General features: G+C 37.6%; 1 protein-coding gene across 1 annotated transcript in view; it reads left to right on the top strand.

Moving 5' to 3' along the window:
- Window positions 1–17,497, top strand: part of SLC26A4 (solute carrier family 26 member 4) — a gene marked incomplete at its 5' end in the record, with an annotated part of 50,919 nt that extends 33,422 nt beyond the window's left edge. The window contains 7 exons of the mRNA XM_082399780.1: window positions 1,699–1,791; window positions 2,714–2,809; window positions 3,439–3,669; window positions 5,649–5,703; window positions 8,975–9,120; window positions 10,938–11,021; window positions 13,104–17,497. Of these exons, the coding sequence (XP_082255906.1) occupies window positions 1,699–1,791; window positions 2,714–2,809; window positions 3,439–3,669; window positions 5,649–5,703; window positions 8,975–9,120; window positions 10,938–11,021; window positions 13,104–13,127 (729 nt within the window). The 3' untranslated portion in view covers window positions 13,128–17,497. The remainder of the gene's footprint in view (window positions 1–1,698; window positions 1,792–2,713; window positions 2,810–3,438; window positions 3,670–5,648; window positions 5,704–8,974; window positions 9,121–10,937; window positions 11,022–13,103) is intronic.
- Between the last annotated feature and the right edge of the window lie 1,225 nt (window positions 17,498–18,722).

The following is an 18,722-nucleotide window of genomic DNA, read 5'->3' as shown; positions in this document are numbered from 1 at the left end:
AATAAAAATTTTAAAAAAAGAAAAAAAAAGCCAGGCTAATTAGACAAGCACAAAGGTTTGAGAGACACCCAAGAGCTAGGGCAAGGTTGAAATATAAGGTTCATCTCCTATATACGCCACTCCTTCAAGACTAGAAGACTAGAATAGGTAGCCATTTTGCCTAACACATAGAAACAAACACAGAAAATCAAGCAAAATGAGGAAGAAACAGAGGAATATGTTCCAAATGAAAGTACAAGACAAAATTGCAGAAAGAGACTTTAATGAAACAGAGATAAGTAATATACCTGATAAAGTGTTCAAAGTAATGGTTATAAAGGTGCTCAGTGAATTCTGGAGAAGAATGGATGACCACAGTGAGAACTTCAACAAAGAGAGAGAAAATATAATAAGAAAGTACCTAACAGAAGCCAAGAGCTGAAGAATACACTAACTGAACTGAAACATACACTAGAGGGGTTCAACAGCAGACTAGATGAAGCAGAAGAATGGATCAGCAACCTAGAAGACAGGACACTGGAACTGACCCAAGCAGAACAGCAAAATGAAAAGAGAATTTTAAAAAGTGAGGATGGCTTAAGGGACCTATGGGACAACATCAAGCAGAATAACATTCACATTTAGGAGTCCCAGAAGGAAAAGAGAGAGACAGAAAGGGGCAGAGAAACTGTTTGAAGAAATAATGGCTGAAAATGTCCCTAACCTGGGGAAGGAAACATTCAGGTCCAGGAAATACAGAGAGTTCTAAATAAGATGAACCCAAAGAGATCTATATCAAGACATTATAAATAAAATGTCAAAAGTTAAAGATAGAGAATCTTAAAGACAGCAAGAGAAAAATAACTTGTTACGTATACAGGAACCCCCATAAGATTATCAGCTGATTTTTTAGCAGAAACTTTGCAGGCCAGAAGGAAGTTGCATAATATATTCAGAGTGCTGAAAGGACAAAACTTCCAACCAAGAAAACTCTACCTGGCAAGGTTGTCATTCAGAATTGAAGAAGAGATAAAGTGTTTTCCAGACAAGCAAAAGCTAAAGGAGTTAATCACCACTAAACTGGCTTTACAAAAATGTTAAAGGGATTTCTTTAAACTTAAAGTATAAAAATTCCATCCAAAAGCAGCAGAATACACGTTCTTCCCAAGTGCACATGAAACATTCTCCAGGATAGATAATATATTAGGCTAGGTCACAAAGCAAGTCCAACCCATTTAAGAACATTAAAATCATATTAAACATCTTTTCTGACCACTATGATGTTAAACTAGAAATCAGTTACAAGAAGAAAACTGAAAAAAATGACAAATACATAGAGATTAAACAACATGCTATGAACAAACAATGGGTCAATGAAGAAATCAAAGGGGAAATAAAAAATTTCCTTAAGACAAGTGAAAACGGAAATACAACATTCCAAAATCTATGGGATGCAGCAAAAGAAGTTCTAAGAGGGAAGTTCATAGCAATTCAGGCCTACCACAGGAAACAAGAAAAATCTCAAATAAACAATCTAACTTTACACCCAAAGGAACTAGAAAAAGAACAAACTCCTGTTAGAGGAAAGTTGAGGACTGCTGCCCAGCTTCTCTGAGCAATTGTCACTCAGCTCCTAGCTGAATAGCCAAAAACTTAACTGAGTATTTAAGGCATGAAATGATTTAACCTCAGAAAAAAAAATTTTTTTTTTAATGCTAGATTGAAGAACCTGAAGGAGTGAAGATTCTGAGATTTTCTAGTCCTATTTTTTACGGCAATGTTGATGGTTTAAAAAAATGTATCAAGTCCACAGTAAGTATTTTGTCCCTAGAAATCTAGTTTCTAACTTCCTTTGAGACTTCATTCACTCTACAGGTATTTAAGGGGCTCAAACGTGGGCATAAGGTCCTATACCCTGTTCCCTTTGTACAGGGCATTAAGAATTATAACATCCTTGCCCTCAAATAACTTTCAATCTATTTGGGAATAGGAACAAACAATAATAACACGTATGTTAAAATTCAGGTAGCAATAACTATGCTGGACAAAACCACTAGAGATGTCTCCAGGCAGACTTTGAGTAAGTTCCAAGTAAGTAGTATAGACAGTAAGTGTTAAGATTTCACGGAAGGGAGTGATCCGAGTTAGGTGGACTGATCAGGCTTTGCGTGGTGGTTGGGCAGAAGGAAGGAGATTATGGCAGGTGTTTGGGAACTATATGAGCTGAGAGGAAAATGTGGGAATGTGTATTGGGCAGGGGGTGGGGGAGGGGGCAGTTGGAATAAAGGGTAAAAAGTATAAGTGGAATAGATAAGCAGGAAATTCTGGTCTTGAATTCCATGCTATGCTTCGAAGTTGGAGTTTGCCTCTAGATCAGTGTTTTCCTGAAGTTCAAAGGAATGTTCATAGACTTTGCAACAAGGGCTTTGTCATGTCAAGCAAATTTGGAAAACACAGACTTAAAGCTAAAAAGGTTATTTTTTGCTGTTTTTTTTTTTTTATTTTTTTTATTGTCTTGGAGTCTTCAATATGCTACTGCCTTCCCTGAGTCTCTGGGTGGGTGGGTTAGGGTGGCCCGGTAGTGGAGACCTCCATCGGACCTCAGAATTTCTTTTCTGGCAGGATATATCAGCGAATAATACCACTTGAGAAATAGCCTTTCCAGATAAAAATTGCCATTAATGAGCATTAGGAACCAGACGTTTTAACTAACTTGACATTTTTTTTTCCAAAGGTTGGATTTGATGCCATTAGAGTGTATAATAAGAGGTTGAAAGCACTGAGGAAAATACAGAAACTCATCAAAAAAGGGCAATTAAGAGCAACAAAGGTGAGGCAACATCATTCTTTCCCCTCTGAAATTCTCTCGTTTCTCAGATGAAATAAAAGCAGTTAGACTGTCTACAATTAAATATACCCTCTTTGGTACCCAGATGTGTACAAGCAGATGACATATGTATGATGGAGAACAGCTGAGTTGTTCTTTTAGGCAAGAGGGAAGGGGAGAGAATAAAATGAAATCAGCAGGGCTCCTTGGAAACAAAGGGTGAGATTTTTTTTTTTCCTATCATGAAATAAACCTTATTTTTACTGAAAGGAACAAATAAAGTGCTAATTCAATGCCAGACAATTACTCACAACAGAAGGCAGTCGTAAGTTCATAAACTTTTAGAGCTACAGTAGTTACCTTTTATTCAAACTCTCTTGTCAATGTATCTCTTGGCTAAGTTCTACAATCTTCCAGAAATCAAACATTTCCTCTCTCCACTGCTCTTCCATTTTTCTTCCTAGAGAACATCAGAATTTGGGCTGAGGTAAACCTTATTCCCTAAGAGTTCATCCTCTTGATATTTTTCTTACCAAGAAGCAGTTTGTAGAACTTTTAAGTCATTTTAAATTAATTGTTGAAAGACATCCCAAATCATTAGTAATTGAGCTGGCAGTGTTTTCTTTGTTTAGAATGGCATTATAAGTGATGCTGGTTCATCGAATAATGCTTTTGAGCCTGATGAAGACATCGAAAATCCAGAAGAATTTGATATTCCAACCAAGGAAATAGAGATTCAAGTGGATTGGAACGCTGAGCTTCCAATCAAAGTGAATGTTCCTAAAGTGCCGATCCATAGCCTCGTGCTTGACTGTGGAGCTGTCTCTTTCCTGGATGTTGTTGGAGTGAGATCATTGCGTGTGGTAAGGTTCCGGCGTTTCGAATTACATATTTGGAGCTTTGGCAATAGTAAAATGATATGGGTTTCCTGGTCTTGCAAAAGGGTGATTGATTGCATGGGCTCTGTAATTTTTCTAGGGGAATGCTTTTGCAATAGAGTGTATTACTTTAAAGCACAGGCTGCAGAGCTGGACTGCCTGGGGTTGAATCCTGGCTCTACCACTTACTAGTGGTGTGACTTTGGGCAAGTTGCTTAATCTGTCTGTACCTCAATTTCTCCATCTGTAATGTGGGGATAATGATGGTACCTACTTCATAGAGTTGTGATGAGGGTTAAATGAGAAAAGTGAAGAGTGTCTGGCACATAGTCACACATCAGCAAATATTAACATTTATTATGTTTTATTTTTCTGAGAATATATACGACATGGAATATGAAAAGAAAGAAAAATGGGCAAAATCTTGTGTTCAGTATTATGTTTTTATTTGTTATGCGAAGAGCAGCAGAATGAGAAACATGGTAGGACTGGAAAAGCCAGGGATTATCAAGGTTAGATCAGCAGGAAGCAGGTCAGGCATCTAGGAAGTCAAAGAGTTGAGGAGCATGCAGGACAGAAACATTCCTATCAGAAACCAGGTATGCAAGCTCAACTTCAGTGATTCTTCTAACACATAGATGTGCAGTGCCATACGTGTGCCAACCACTTGGCCAAGCACAAGAAACTAATTGTGAAATCGCCATAGTCCCTACCCTCATGGGACTACGCAGTCTAAGGGGCAAGGCAAATGTTAAGTAATCTTTTAAATAACAATTGCATTAAGTCCTCCAAAGCAGACTAACTGGATGTCAACTTGACTGGGAGTGTCAAGTTTAGGTGAAGCTTCAGGAAGGTAGGTATCAAGAGGATTGGACAGAAAAGTAGGCAGGTTCAAGGGAGTAACAATCAGGTATAATAATATCAAACTACCCTCAACTGCGGTTTAGCTTAGCTGGGGCTTCTTGGTACCTCTGCAAGGGGAGGAAATGATTCCAGGGTGCAGGTACTAGGCAGGTCAGGTAGAAGAGTGATTGACAAGAGTGCGAGAATATGCTGATAGGTTCTATTCCAGGTCTCTTAGCAGACCTGGTTATTAGCTCATTTGAGAACACACTCTTGTTGTTCTTTGTGCATTTCACTCTAGGCATTGGCTCAGATCCACCGTAGATTGTGTTGACCAAAGGGTTTAATGAATTACTTTGAGGAAAAGTCAAGATATTTAATGCCAGAATATATTCTGCACCTAACAAATAGTTGCTTTCAAATGCTATAAGGACAATTGTGAAAACTCCAAACTTTATACTTGCATAGAGGTCTTGATCTTTTTTCCCCAGAAACTTCAAGTTCTGTTTTATTATTGTCCATAGGTCTTGTGTCTTGATTCCTTTAAACTTTTCATTTTGAGATAACTGTAGATCCCCATGAAGTTGTAAGAATAATACAGAGAGATCCTCTGTATCCCTTACCGAGTTTCTTTGAGTGCTAACATCTTGCAAAACTATAGTACAAAATCACAATCAGAGTATTGACACTGCTACAGTCAAAATACAGAGGTCAGTTTTTACATTTGGCATCTGGTGGCCACAAATCCACACCCATATCGCTTCCACTCAAAGATATAAACTCATACTCTTCTTTCCAACCAGCAGAGGCTGCATTAGGAAGCCTCCTGTACTCCTTTCTTTCTCTCCTTCCACAAATATTTATGGAGCACTTCTGTGCTATCCAGTGCTGTTGAGCGCTGGATGTTGCCACCTCTTGAGATATGGTCTTTTCATCCTAAGCATCATCACTGTATGTTGAAAACCTCTATGGTTTTCCAATTTCCAATAATGAACTTTCTTCAAACTCCTGATTCACCACGAAAGTGTTGGAAGTTTCTCCCGAGCAAGTAATTGAATGCTACTGAATTATGGGCAGATAAAGTTACTCATTGTTACAAATTCTCCTTTTTAAATTTTTAGATTGTCAAAGAATTCCAAAGAATTGATGTAAATGTGTACTTTGCATCACTTCAAGGTAAATGCATATACGTACATATCTATCTATAAGACTTTCCCTTAAGCCCTTTCTCCTACCTTGGAATGTGAGTACATGATGTCCAAAGGCCTTTTTTTCAAAAACAATTTTTATTGTGGTAAAAGATGTATAACAAATTTGCCATTTTAGTCACATTCAAGTGTACAATTAATTCAGTGGCATTAAGTAATTCACCATGTTGTGCAATCATCACAACTATCTTTTCTTTCTTTCCTTTTTTTTTTTTTTTTTGGTCAGTATAAAATTTATTACTGAGATATTTTGCACTGCTTGCTTCTGTTCACATCTTTGGGATCCAGTGTGTATTTTACATTTCCTGCACATTTTTTGTTGTTGTTGCTGTTGTTCATTTTTGAGTTTTAAAAAAATTTCTTTTTTTAATTGAAGTTTAGTTAATTTACAAGATTATATTAGTTTCAGGTATATAGCATAGTGATTTAGCATTTTTGCAGATTATACTCCATTATAGGTTATTACAAGATAATGGCTATAATTCCCTGTGCTATACAGTATGTCCTTGTTGTTTATCTATTTTACACATAGTAGTTTGTATAAAATAGATTGATCTATTAATCTCATACCCCTAATTTGTCCCTCCTCCCTTCCCCCTCCCTTTTGGTAACCACAAGTTTGTTTTCTATATCTGTAGGTCTGTTTCTGTTTTGCATATACATTCATTTGCATTTTTTTAAGATTCCACATACAAGTGATATCATAAACCATTTGTCTTTCTCTGTCTGACTTATTTCACTAAACATAATATTCCCTAGGTCCATTCATGTTGCTGCAAGTGGCAGAATTTCACTCTTTTTTATGGCTGAGTTATATTTCATTTCATATATGCCACATCTTCTTTTTTTTTTTTATTGGAGTATAGTTTCTTTACACTGATGTGTATGACACATCTTAATCTAATCATCTGTTGATGGGTACTTGGGTTTCTTCCATGCTATTGTAAATAAAATAGGACCTAATTAAACTTCAAAGCTTTTGCATAGCAAAGGAAACCATCAACAAAATGAAAAGACAACCTACCAAATTGGAGAAAAATATTTGCAAATGATGTGACTGACAAGGGGTTAATATCCAAAATATACAGACAGCTACAAATAACAAATGCTGGAGAGGCTGTGGAGAAAAGGGAACCCTCCTACACTGTTGGTGAGGATGTAAGTTGGTACAGCCACTATGGAAAACAGTATGGAGGTTCCTCAAAAAACTAGAGTTGCCATATGACCCAGCAATCCCACTCCTGGGCATATATCTGGACAAAACTATAATTCAAAAAGATACATGCACCCCTATGTTCATAGCAGCACTATTCACAATAGCCAAGACATGGAAACAACCTAAATGTCCATTTACAGATGAATGGATAAAGAAGATGAGGTACATATATTCAATGAAATACTACTCAGCCATGAAAAAGAATGAAATAATGCCATTTGCAGCAACACGGATAGACTTACAGATTATCATACTAATTGAAGTAAGTCAGAAAGAGAAAGACAAATACCATATAATATCACTTATATGCAGAATCTAAAATATGACACAAATGAACCTATCTATAAAACGGAAACAGACTCACAGACATAGAGAGCAGACTTGTGGTTGCCAAGGGGGAGAGGGGGTGGGGGAGGGATGGATTGGGAGTTTGGGATTAGCAGATGCAAACTATTATATATTGAATGCATAAACAATAAGATCTTACTATATAGCACAGGGAACTATATTCAATATTCTGTGATAAACCATAATGGAAAAGAATATAAAAAAAGAATGTATATATATATATGTATAACTGAATCACTTTACTGTACAGCAGAAATTAACACAACATTGTAAATCAACTATACTTCAATAAAAAGAAGATTTGAAAAAAAAATACAGACAGCTCATACAACTCAATATCAAAAAACCAAACAACCCAATAAAAAAGTGGGCAGAAGACCTGAACAGACATTTTTCTAAAGAAGACATACAGATGGCTAACAGGCACATGAAAAGATGTTCAACATTGCTAATTATTAGAGAAATGCAAATCAAACAACAATGAGATACCACCTCACATCTGTCAGAATTTCTATCATTAAAAAGTCCACAATTAAAAATGTTGGTAAGGATGTGGAGAAAAGGGCCCCCTTGTACACTGTTCGTGGGAATGTAAATTGGTGCAGCCACTGTGGAAAACAGTATGCAGGTTTCTCAAAAAACTAAAAATAGAAGTACCATAGGATCCAACAATTCTACTCCTGGGTATATATCTGGAAAAAAACGAAAACACTAATTCAAAAAGATACATGTGCCCCAGAGTTCATCACAGCTATCTATTTTCAAAAATTTCATTGCCACAAACAGAAACTCTACCCATTAAATAATCACTTTGAAGGCCTTTTTGAACCTAGAAAGATTACTTCCAATTTGTGCCACAGAGCTGGTGATGCATGGAAACCTATGTCCTGACAGCAGTGCAGGATCAGTGGAGAAAAACTGTCATGGGGAGAGCAGAGCTGGAGATGACTTAGACCCCTTAGAACTAGAGGAACTTCCAGGGTATGAGTCTGTGTCTGTCTATGTACAAGTGTGTGTAGGAAAATACTAGTGCTTAGGCTGAGTTCTCTAGAAGCAGAGCCTGAGTTAAGGATTCTTGCATAAGTGATTTATTGAGAGAGTACAGTGGAAAATTCATGAAGGAGTGAGGGGAACAGGATAGGGCAGGGGGAGAAGACAAAGACTTGGCTTCAGAATCTACTTAGTCTGACTTCACAGGGAACACACAACAAGAAAAGCACCAGGTGGTTACCCTTCCTTGAGGGGAAGGGGGCTGGCCGGCCCTTTTACCTCCGTATCAGTCAGTCCGTGGCTGCAGGCCACCCGAGGGAGAGGGTGTAACCTCCCAGGCCTTTTCAGGTGAGACAGCTCCCATTGGCCAAAGAAAGCTCTCCGGAGAAGGGCACAGCTGTGAACCATTAGCAGCCAGACTCATAGCAGCTGGAGGACGGGAAAAAGGGATGTGGCTGGGGAACACCACCATCTACCACAACCAGTTATGGTATCACCATTCCATGTGCTACTGGAAAAGAAACTCTGTCTAGAGCAGGACCACATTTTGGAAATGAGAAAAAAGAATTAAAAGGAGGAGGTATAAAAACTTAGCACTGAAAAAAAAAAAAAACTTAGCACTGGTTGATGTTATAAAAATAGCTTTTCCTAGAGACTAACTAAACATTATCTCTTTCTTTTGAAGATCATGTGATAGAAAAGCTGGAGAAATGTGGTTTCTTTAATGATAACATCAGAAAGGACATATTCTTTTTGACTGTCCACGATGCTGTCCTCCATCTCCAGAACCAGGTGAAATCCCAAGAGGTTCAAGATTCCATTTTAGAAACGGTAAACAGTGAATCTTTCTACATATATATCTTTCCTAAACTACCATGATTTCTGTAAATGGCAAAAATTCCACAAATCTAGGTTTGAATCCCAGCCCGGTGGGATTTTAAGCCATCTACTTAACTTTTCAGAGCCTTAGTTTTCTCACTAGTAAAATGGGAGTAAAAACATTTACCTTGCTGGGTACATATGAAGACTAAATGTGAGAGTTTATAGGAAAACACCTGGTATTAGCCAGTACAATGTTAGTTCTACAATGTGTGGGTTTACTAATAAAAGTAGGCATTAGCCGTAGTTACTTTTTAGAATATAGGCACCGAATCTTGGATCTTCTGTGATTTGTGTATAAAATGCAATTTAGGGCTTCCCTGGTGGCGCAGTGGTTAAGAATCTGCCTGCCAATGCAGGGGACATGAGTTCGAGCCCTGGTCCGGGAAGATTCCACATGTCGCGGAGCAACTAAGCCTGTGCGGCACAACTACTGGGCCTGTGCTCTAAAACCCGCGAGCCACAACTACTGGGCCTGCATGCCGCAACTACTGAAACCCGTGCGCCTAGAGCCTGTGCTCCACAACAAGAGAAACCACTGCAATGAGAAGCCCGCGCACCGCAACAAAGAGTAGCCTCCGCTCGCCGCAACTAGAGAAAGCCCGTGTGCAGCAACAAAGACCCAATGCAGCCAAAAATAAATAAAAATTTTTTTAAATGCCATTTAAATTCTCAGCAGTCTGGAAACTCTTGATTAGCAATATATATATATATATTTTGGCTGCACTGAATGGGTTGCGGGATCTTAGTTCCCTGACCAGGGATCAAACCCATGCCCCCTGCAGTGGAAGCGTGGAGTCCTAACCACTGGACCACCAGGGAATTCCCTAGCAATGTCTTTAAATAGGATCCGTTAGGTCGTAAGTGATTTTTGAAAAAGAAAAAAAAAAAAAAAGAAAGCCATGAATCAGCCCAGAGTTTATTCCTCACAAAACAGGATAGACCCTGATTTTCCACAGGCCTCCTTATTTTGTCATTTCTCCTGTAAAACACCCAGGAGAGTTGAGCATTCTGATGTGGGTCATTGGGCTGGGCCTGGTACAAGAGCCTCATCTCTCATGGACTTTCTCACTGTGAATCTGGGAAACTAAAACAAATGCCTATAAAAATAACAACAATAATAATTATTCTGGTGACACAGACTACTGTATTTTAAATTGCTTTCCCTTTTTTTCTAAGAGTGGGATAAGCAGATTCTTACTGTAGATTGGAAGTTAATATTTGAAGTGAAACTAATTTAGAAAACAATAATACATTATTCTTTTCACCTGTTGTTAGTGGAAAGATTGTTCTGCTTAATGCTGCTAGAGAATATACTAGTCCTAAATACCAAGATGTGGATCTTAAATACAAAAAAAAAAAAAAGGCGCTACATGCAAGATGCTCAGCTTTGAAAACTCATAAACCTTTTTTAAAAAATATCTAAAAGTTCTCTAACCCACAGGTAACAACAAAGCAAGATCATATAACGAGAACTGGGTTATTTATTTGTGAGATTAAAAGTAGCTAAAAAAGCCCTCTGAAATGTCACTCTTGCCTTGATATACATTTAGAGTGGCTTTGGGAATACCCTTTATGCATAAGACAAAGTCCAGATTGTTACTGGTTTCCTCTGTGTGGAAGATTAAATTACATACTACAGCTAAAAGGCAGTATGTAGATTATAAATGAGAGGCACCAGCAAAGCTTCAAATCGTTTTCAGTGAAGTATCAGGTGGGTTAATGCTCTTACACCTCCAATAAATATTCTCCGTGTCCTCTTTGTCAAGATCACCCTCATCCAAGACTGTAAAGATCCTCTTGAATTAATGGAAGCAGAGCTGATTGAAGAAGAACTTGATGTCCAAGATGAGGTATGATCATTATGTTCGTTCAAAGAAAATAATTTGGATTAAATAGAATAATACTTGTAGTATTAAAACTACTTGATAAAAACTATTCAGGGAAAAGAATTTTCTAAAAATACCAAGAGGATGGCTTCATAGAAAGGGGAAAATGGAAAACAAGGGTTCTCCCTTGAAGACATAGTACCTGGGGGGACCTTTTGTCCCAGGCATACAGGCGTGATCAGCAACTGGAAGCAGCCAACACATTGGTCCTGATTTTATACCTAAGCGTCTGCATACCTTCTTTTCCAGAGACCCAAGGCCAGTGAGATAGGAGAAAGGTGAATGGAGGGAATTTTTAAACCAGGAGTTTCATAAGCTTCAGAAATAGAATGTGAGCAGTAGGAACCTCATGACTTTTCTTCATCTGACTGATGATGGCTTAAAAAAGAGACTGATTCTGTGTATTTCTGATGCCACTGGGGCATCAGACTATTCCTAGGAAACTTGACTGAAACTTGCAGTATCTGATCGAACTTTGTGGCTCCATCACTCAGTAAAATGGGACCAAAAAAAGAAGATCAAAGAATTTTTAAGTTGAAAGATGTCTAGAAATCAGGTAGCCCCACATTCTCGGCCATGCAGAAATCTCTCCTACCCCATCCTTAAGGATGTTGTCTCAGCTTTTGTGTGAACATTTCTAGACATTGCCAACTAGCAGCAAAGGGAGTTTGCTACATAGTTGAATTCTCCAAGTGTTAGCTGTGCTTACAAACTAGATTCACCCTTTCTCTAATAATCATCCAGTGGACTGAGATCCTTTTGGTTGCTTTCTCTGCACAGTCCTTAAATATTTGAGAGCAGCTTTCACATTTCCAACAGACTCTATCCTGGGTGAGACTCCTCCAGTTCCCTTTACTGTTCCTCATAGACATGAAATTTGTTAATCCTTCCCTGGTCAAGAAGGGGACATAAAACCCCAGATGGGGTCAACTCTGACCTACCTTGATTTCATCAAGATATTTACATTACCGTGACTTAAGAATGGGTTTATTTTCATAATAGCCACATCAAAATCTTTGCTTCTACTGAGCAGGGGTCAACTAAAGACTTGGGCATTTTCACATGAACTGTGGTCTAGCTGGGCTCTCCATTTATATTTATATAATTGATTTTGGCCCTAATGCAGAACTACACATTCTTCTGCTAGATTACAGCTTCCTGGTTCCAGTTTATTGACATTGTTTTGAATACTAAATCTATCATCCAGCATATTAACTATGTAACCCCACTGGGTGCCATATGCAAATCTGGATAAGCAGGACTTCTCTGCTGTATTCCAGGTCCTGATAAAAATGTTGAAAAGAATAACACTCAAACCCCAATGATAAAATCAGGCAGTGAGGATGACAGGCAGAGAAGATTTTTGTGGAAGAAATACACTAAGTAGAGTGAAAATCAGGGGTTCCACATTTTAGCCCATCAGCTTGGTGAGGCCAGGAATTTCATTACTGAGCTGTGAAGTCCTTCCAGCTTTAGTAGTTTATGACTACGGATATAGGGCCAACTTAGTTGAGTGAAAACTCATATATCAAAACTGGAACTTAAGAAGTTGCCACACTATATAGAAATATTTTTGATGCCACATAAAAGCATCATTCAGGTAGGGTTCCTGTAGATAGGGAAACAGAGTGGTTTTCAGGGCCTGGGCTTAGAACCAACAGACTTGAGTGCTGGCCCTGATTCTGCAACTTACCAGCTGGGTAGCTTAGGGCAATTTACTTATCCTGTCTTCATTTTAGTTTCTTCATGTAAAATAGAAATAATAATACCTCACAGAGTTGTGACAATTAACGGGTACATGTACAGGAATAAAACAGTGCCTTGAACATAGTAAGTACTCAAGAAATAGTAATTATTGTTTTTAAAATACATCCAATTAAAGTATGATGAAGTACAAAATTAAGTTTTTACCCTACTCTTATTGTGATGCTATACACCTAAGTAAATGCAAGCAACCAACACTACACAAACATATTTGCAAAAAAGATAAGGTAGACTTCAGGAGAACTCAGTTACATCAACACTGTTTCCCCTTTGCCTCCACAGGCTATGCGAAGACTTGCATCCTGAAACTGGGCTCAGGAGGTTGCTCTAAGCAAGGACTGCAAGGCAAATTTTACCACCATGTAATTCTATGCAAATATTTTCTGCATTGACTATTTTCTTCAAACTTGAAACACTCATTCTTTTCCATTAGACTTTTTAAAATCTTTGATTTTTTTTTTAACCTCTTAACCACTGAAAGAAAAGCACTAAGATTGTTTCTAGGCTTTATTTATAAAATGAGTAGCTTATTTCTAAAATGTGCAAAATGGTGAAGAAAAAAGTTTAACAATGTCCAGGATCGGAGGATATTATGCTGCTGTTCCCCACGACAGATCTGCCGACAGTGTTCATGTGGGTACATGTGCACCTCTGTGCAGCTGGGGCAAGCGTCACCCAACAGCCTCTGTGGGCAGGCAGGTGAGGCAGGAATGATTATCCTATAGAAAAATCTATTTCTGACTGACCTTGATACCCATGAGCTAAACTGATCACAGTGAGTAAAGGTTGAAATATAATTATTAATGCACTTACCAATAAATGCCTTTAAAAACCCCCTTTGGTAAATGCATCAAGAAAAGGTTTTAAAAATGCAAATTTGGTTAGTACTTAATAATGTAGTATTACTGTATGTGACCAGATATGTAACCAGAATTCAGAATAAAGGAAATGGTTCACTTTAAAGCCATAGAATTGGGCTGATACATTTTAGAAACACTGACTCAGAGAAGTGAAGTGATAAGATTACTGTGGTTTATAGAAATCACTTTTTGATATAATAATCAAGGATCACAAATAAGATCTAGTAAAACATATGACACTATCTCTAGTTGAAAAATGCAGTTTTAATTTATCTTAGTTTATAGAAATGGTCATTGTGTAGAGTATATTTAAGTATGGTCTATTTAAAATCTAACATAAAATTTGTGTTATTTTGAACAAAAATCAATTTTGATATGTTTATAAGACCGTGGTGATTAAAACAAGTTTATGTTTTTCTTTAAAAATTTAGCATTATGTGAAGTGATCTTTAACTGAATTCTAAATACCTTCCAAAAAACATCTAAAAAGTGAACTGCTTATATATATATGTATATATACACATGTATATATATCTACATATATATACTGATTGAGACAAAACATTCTAAATGAACTCAATATCAAAGGAAAAAAGTTGGTTTGGAATGCACACACTGAAAGTATATGTTTTTAAAAATCCATATGTTAAGCCCCAAAATATTTTTTACTTAAGCTTTTCTGAGTGCCAACAATTTTCTAGGCATTGTATATAATATTTAGGCTTTGGTCCTGTGGACTAGTCCCATGTATTTCATGCTGGAGTGAATGAAGTTTTACTTCTAGAGAAAAATACTCAGGTCCTCAACTGAGGCAATGTCTTAAGTTGACAGAGAATGATATTGTGCCTTTGGCACAGATGTGTGAAATTCTCAAATGTGTTTGGCTATCTAAAGGCAGCATGTCTTATCTCTGTTTTTCTTTTTAAATACTATCAGAAATAAAGTCTCTATCTACTTCTGCAGGAATATCATTAGTGATCATATCAAATTGGTTGACTAAAAGCATTATTTTCCTCCCTCCACCCCCATACTACATATCAGAATTTCAGTGAGTTGCAGTGGATTGTGATGTTATAATAGTCTTTTATGCTCATGGGTTATACTGTCTTTAATAGATGTGGAACAGATTTCTCCCCATGTTGGGTACAGCATAACCAGGATTATAATGTTATCTCATTTTTACAGTAATACCTGCCTATAATGGCAACAAATCATATCTCTAAACAGTGAATATAATAGTCTTGCAGAAAATGGATGAATACCTCTGTTCAATAGAGGAAATATGCACTGCTTTTTTTTTTTTTTATTAGTTGAAGGAAATATCAAAGTTACATTTTAAAGGCTAGAGTTTTGTAAAATCTTGGGTCCACTTGTGGCTGTATAAGACCACAGTCTTTGACTTGTTTCCCAAGCACACTCTAGTAATACTGTCTCTTTCATGCATTTTGTGAATAGTAAACAAACTTTTAATTCTATATTGTCAATGGAAATTTTACTTGAAATTAAAGCTTTTGTTATGTTTTTAACCTTGAGGATAAGATTCCACTATTGTATATGAAAAGTGAAAAAAATCAAATCATGTACACTTGGAAATATTTGCACAGATTTTTTATGAAAAGTAATATTGCCTTTTAAGCTACTCTGATGTCTCCCTTCCGAACAAACTATTAAATATAATAAAAAATGCTAAATTTAAGTGTTCCAGTACTTTTTTGTTTTTAAATTGGGGTATAGTTGATTTACAGTATTATATTAGTTTCAGGTATATCATATAGTGATTCAAAATTTTTATAGATTATTATACTCCTTTTAAAGTTATTATAAAATATTGGCTATATTCCCTGTGCTGTACAATATATCCTTGTAGCTTACTTATTTTATTTTATTTATTACTTTTTTCCTAATGATACCTTTCTTTCTTTCTTATTTATTTATTTACTTTTGGCTGCATTGGGTCTTTGTTGCTGCGCACAAGCTTTCTCTAGTTGCAGCGAGCGGGGGCTACTCTTCGGTGTGGTGTGCATGCTTCTCATTGCCGTGTCTTCTCTTGTTGTGGAGCACGGGCTCTAGGCATGCGGGCTTCAGTAGTTGTGGCACGTGGGCTCTAAAGTGCAGGCTCAGTAGTTGTGGTGCATGGGCTTAGTTGCTCCTCAGCATTTGGGATCTTCCCAGACCAGCGCTCGAACCTGTGTCCCCTGCATTGGCAGGAGGATTCTTGACCACTGCGCCACCAGGGAAGTCCACTTATTTATTTTATACATAGTAGTTTGTACCTCTTAAATCCCCGCCCCTACCTTGCCCCTCCCCCCTACCCTTTCCCTACTGGTAACCACTAGTTTGTTCTCTGTATCTGTGAGTCTGTTTCTGTTTTGTTATATTCATTCGTTTTATTTTTTATATTCCACATATAAGTGATAACATACAGTTTTTGTCTTTCTCTGACTTATTTCACTAAGCATAATACCCACCAGGTCCATCCATGTTGTTGCAAATGGCAAAATGTCATTCTTCTCTATGGCTGAGTAGTACTCCATTTTATATATATATATATGTGTGTGTGTGTGTGTGTGTGTGTATGTATACAAACACATACCACATCTTCTTCATCCATTCATCTGTTGATGGACAGTTAGGTTGCTTCCACATCTTGGCTATAATAAATAATGTTGCTGTGAACACTGGGGTGCATGTATCTTTTCAAATTAGTGTTTTCACTTTCTTGGGATATATACTCAGCAGTGGGATTGCTGGATCATATGGTAGTTCTAATTTTAGTTTTCTGAGTAGCCTCCATAATGCTTTCCACAGTGGTTGCACCAATTTGCAATCCCACCAATAGTGTAAGAGGGTTCTCTTTTCTCCACATCTTCACCAACATTTGTTATTTGTGGTCTTTTTGATGATAGCCATTCTGACAGGTGTGAGGTGATATCTCATTGTGGTTCTGATTTGCAATTCTCTGATGACTTAATGATGTTGAGCATCTTTCCATGTGCCTGTTGGCCATCTGTATGTCTTCTTTAGAAAAATGTCTATTCAGTTCTTCTCCCTAATTTTTGATTGGGTTGTTTGTTTGATATTGAGTTGTATGAGCTGTTTATATATTTCAAATAATAACTGCTTATCGGTCATATCATTTGCAAATATATTCTCCCATTCAGTAGGTTGTCTTTTCATTGTTGATGGTTTCATGTGCTGTGCAGTATGTCAGTACTCTTTGTCAGTCATCATTTTGATGTATTCTTCATAGCTTTACTTCCATTTGTGTGTAATTTCTTTTTGTAAAGACTTATTCATGCAATAAACAATGTTACAAATATCTCCTTCAATCTTGTAATTCTTACCCAAATATTTCCAGCTTATTTTGTGCAATGATTTTCATTATTTTAAGCAAACTTTTCTTTCTGGTATAACATACACATCAAAATGATACAAAGTATAGTGTACTGCATGAAGAATTTTCACAACAAGCACACCAGTGTAGCCAGCACCCAGATCAACAAGCAGGAAATAACCAGCATCCCAGACACCCTCTCATGCTCCCTTCCAGTAATTGCCCCAATGGATAATTACTGTGCTGATTTCTTTTTTTTCTTTTTAAAGATTTATTTTTTTATTGATTGATTGATTGATGGATTGATTGCTATGTTGGGTCTTCGTTTCTGTGCCAGGGCTTTCTCTAGTTGCGGCAAGCGGGGGCCACTCTTCATCGCGGTGCGCGGGCCTCTCACTATCGCGGCCTCTCTTGCCGCGGAGCACAGGCTCCAGAGGCGCAGGCTCAGTAATTGTGGCTCACGGGCCCAGCTGCTCCACGGCACGTGGGCTCCTCCCAGACCAGGGCGCGAACCCGTGTCCCCTGCATTAGCAGGCAGACTCCCAACCACCGCGCCACCAGGGAAGCCCACTGTGCTGATTTCTAACACTTGTTCTTTGAACTTTGTATAAATGGAATCAAAATGGAAAGATTTCTATCAAAATAGGAAGATTATTCTCTTTTTTCTCTTTCTCTTTTGTGTCTGTCTCCTTTCACTCAATATTACAAATGGGGCTTCCCTGGTGGCGCAGTGGTTGAGAATCTGTCTGCCAATGCAGGGGACACGGGTTTGAGCCCTGGTCTGGGAAGATCCCACATGCCGTGGAGCAACTAGGCCCGTGAGCCACAATTACTGAGCCTGCGCGTCTGGAGCCTGTGCTCCGCAACAAGAGAGGCCGCGATAGTGAAGAGGCCCGTGCACCGCGACGAAGAGTGGCCCCTGCTTACCGCAACTAGAGAAAGCCTTCACACAGAAACGAAGACCCAACACAGCCAAAAATAAATATAAAAATTAATTAATTAATTTAAAAAAATATTACAAATGTAAGATTCATCCATGTTACTGCCTATTGCAATCATTCATTAATTCTCACTGTTATATGGTATTCCATTGTCTGAATTTACCACCAATTATTTATCCATCCTACTGTTTATGGATATTTGGGTTGTTTCCAGTTTTTGGCTTTCATGAATAGTGCTGCTATGAACATTCTTGTTATTTATTTATTTATTTGGTAAACATATGCACACAATTCTGTGAAGTATATACCTAAGAGCAGAGTTGCTGGGTCACATACATATGTTCTGTTTCAGTAGACACTGCAGTAGATAACTAGCATCTACGGAAGAATTTTTTCCAAAGCGGTTGTACCAACTCATACTTCTGTCAGCTGTGAGTTAGAGTTCTAGTTGCTACACAATTTTGTCAACACTTGGTTTGTGTATCATTTTCATCTAAGCTGTTCTTGTGGGTATGTAGTAGTATCATACTGTGGTTTTAATTTGCATTTCTCTGATGACTAAAGAAGTTGAACACCTCAGATGTTTATTATCATTTAACATTTAAATATCCTCTTTAGTGAGTCATGGGCCGAAATCATTTGCCTATTTTTCTTTTCCGGCCACCTGCCTTTTCCTAATTGCCTTGTAAGAATTTATGTAGTAAGGATACAAATCCTTTTTGAAAAATATACTGTAAATATCTTATTCTGTGGATTGCCTTTTCAC

This window comes from Balaenoptera borealis (assembly GCF_965194805.1).
Source record: "Balaenoptera borealis genome assembly, chromosome: 7".
Lineage (NCBI taxonomy): Eukaryota > Metazoa > Chordata > Mammalia > Artiodactyla > Balaenopteridae > Balaenoptera > Balaenoptera borealis.
Note: the sequence above shows the minus strand (reverse complement) of the source record. Positions and strands in the feature narration are given on the sequence as shown.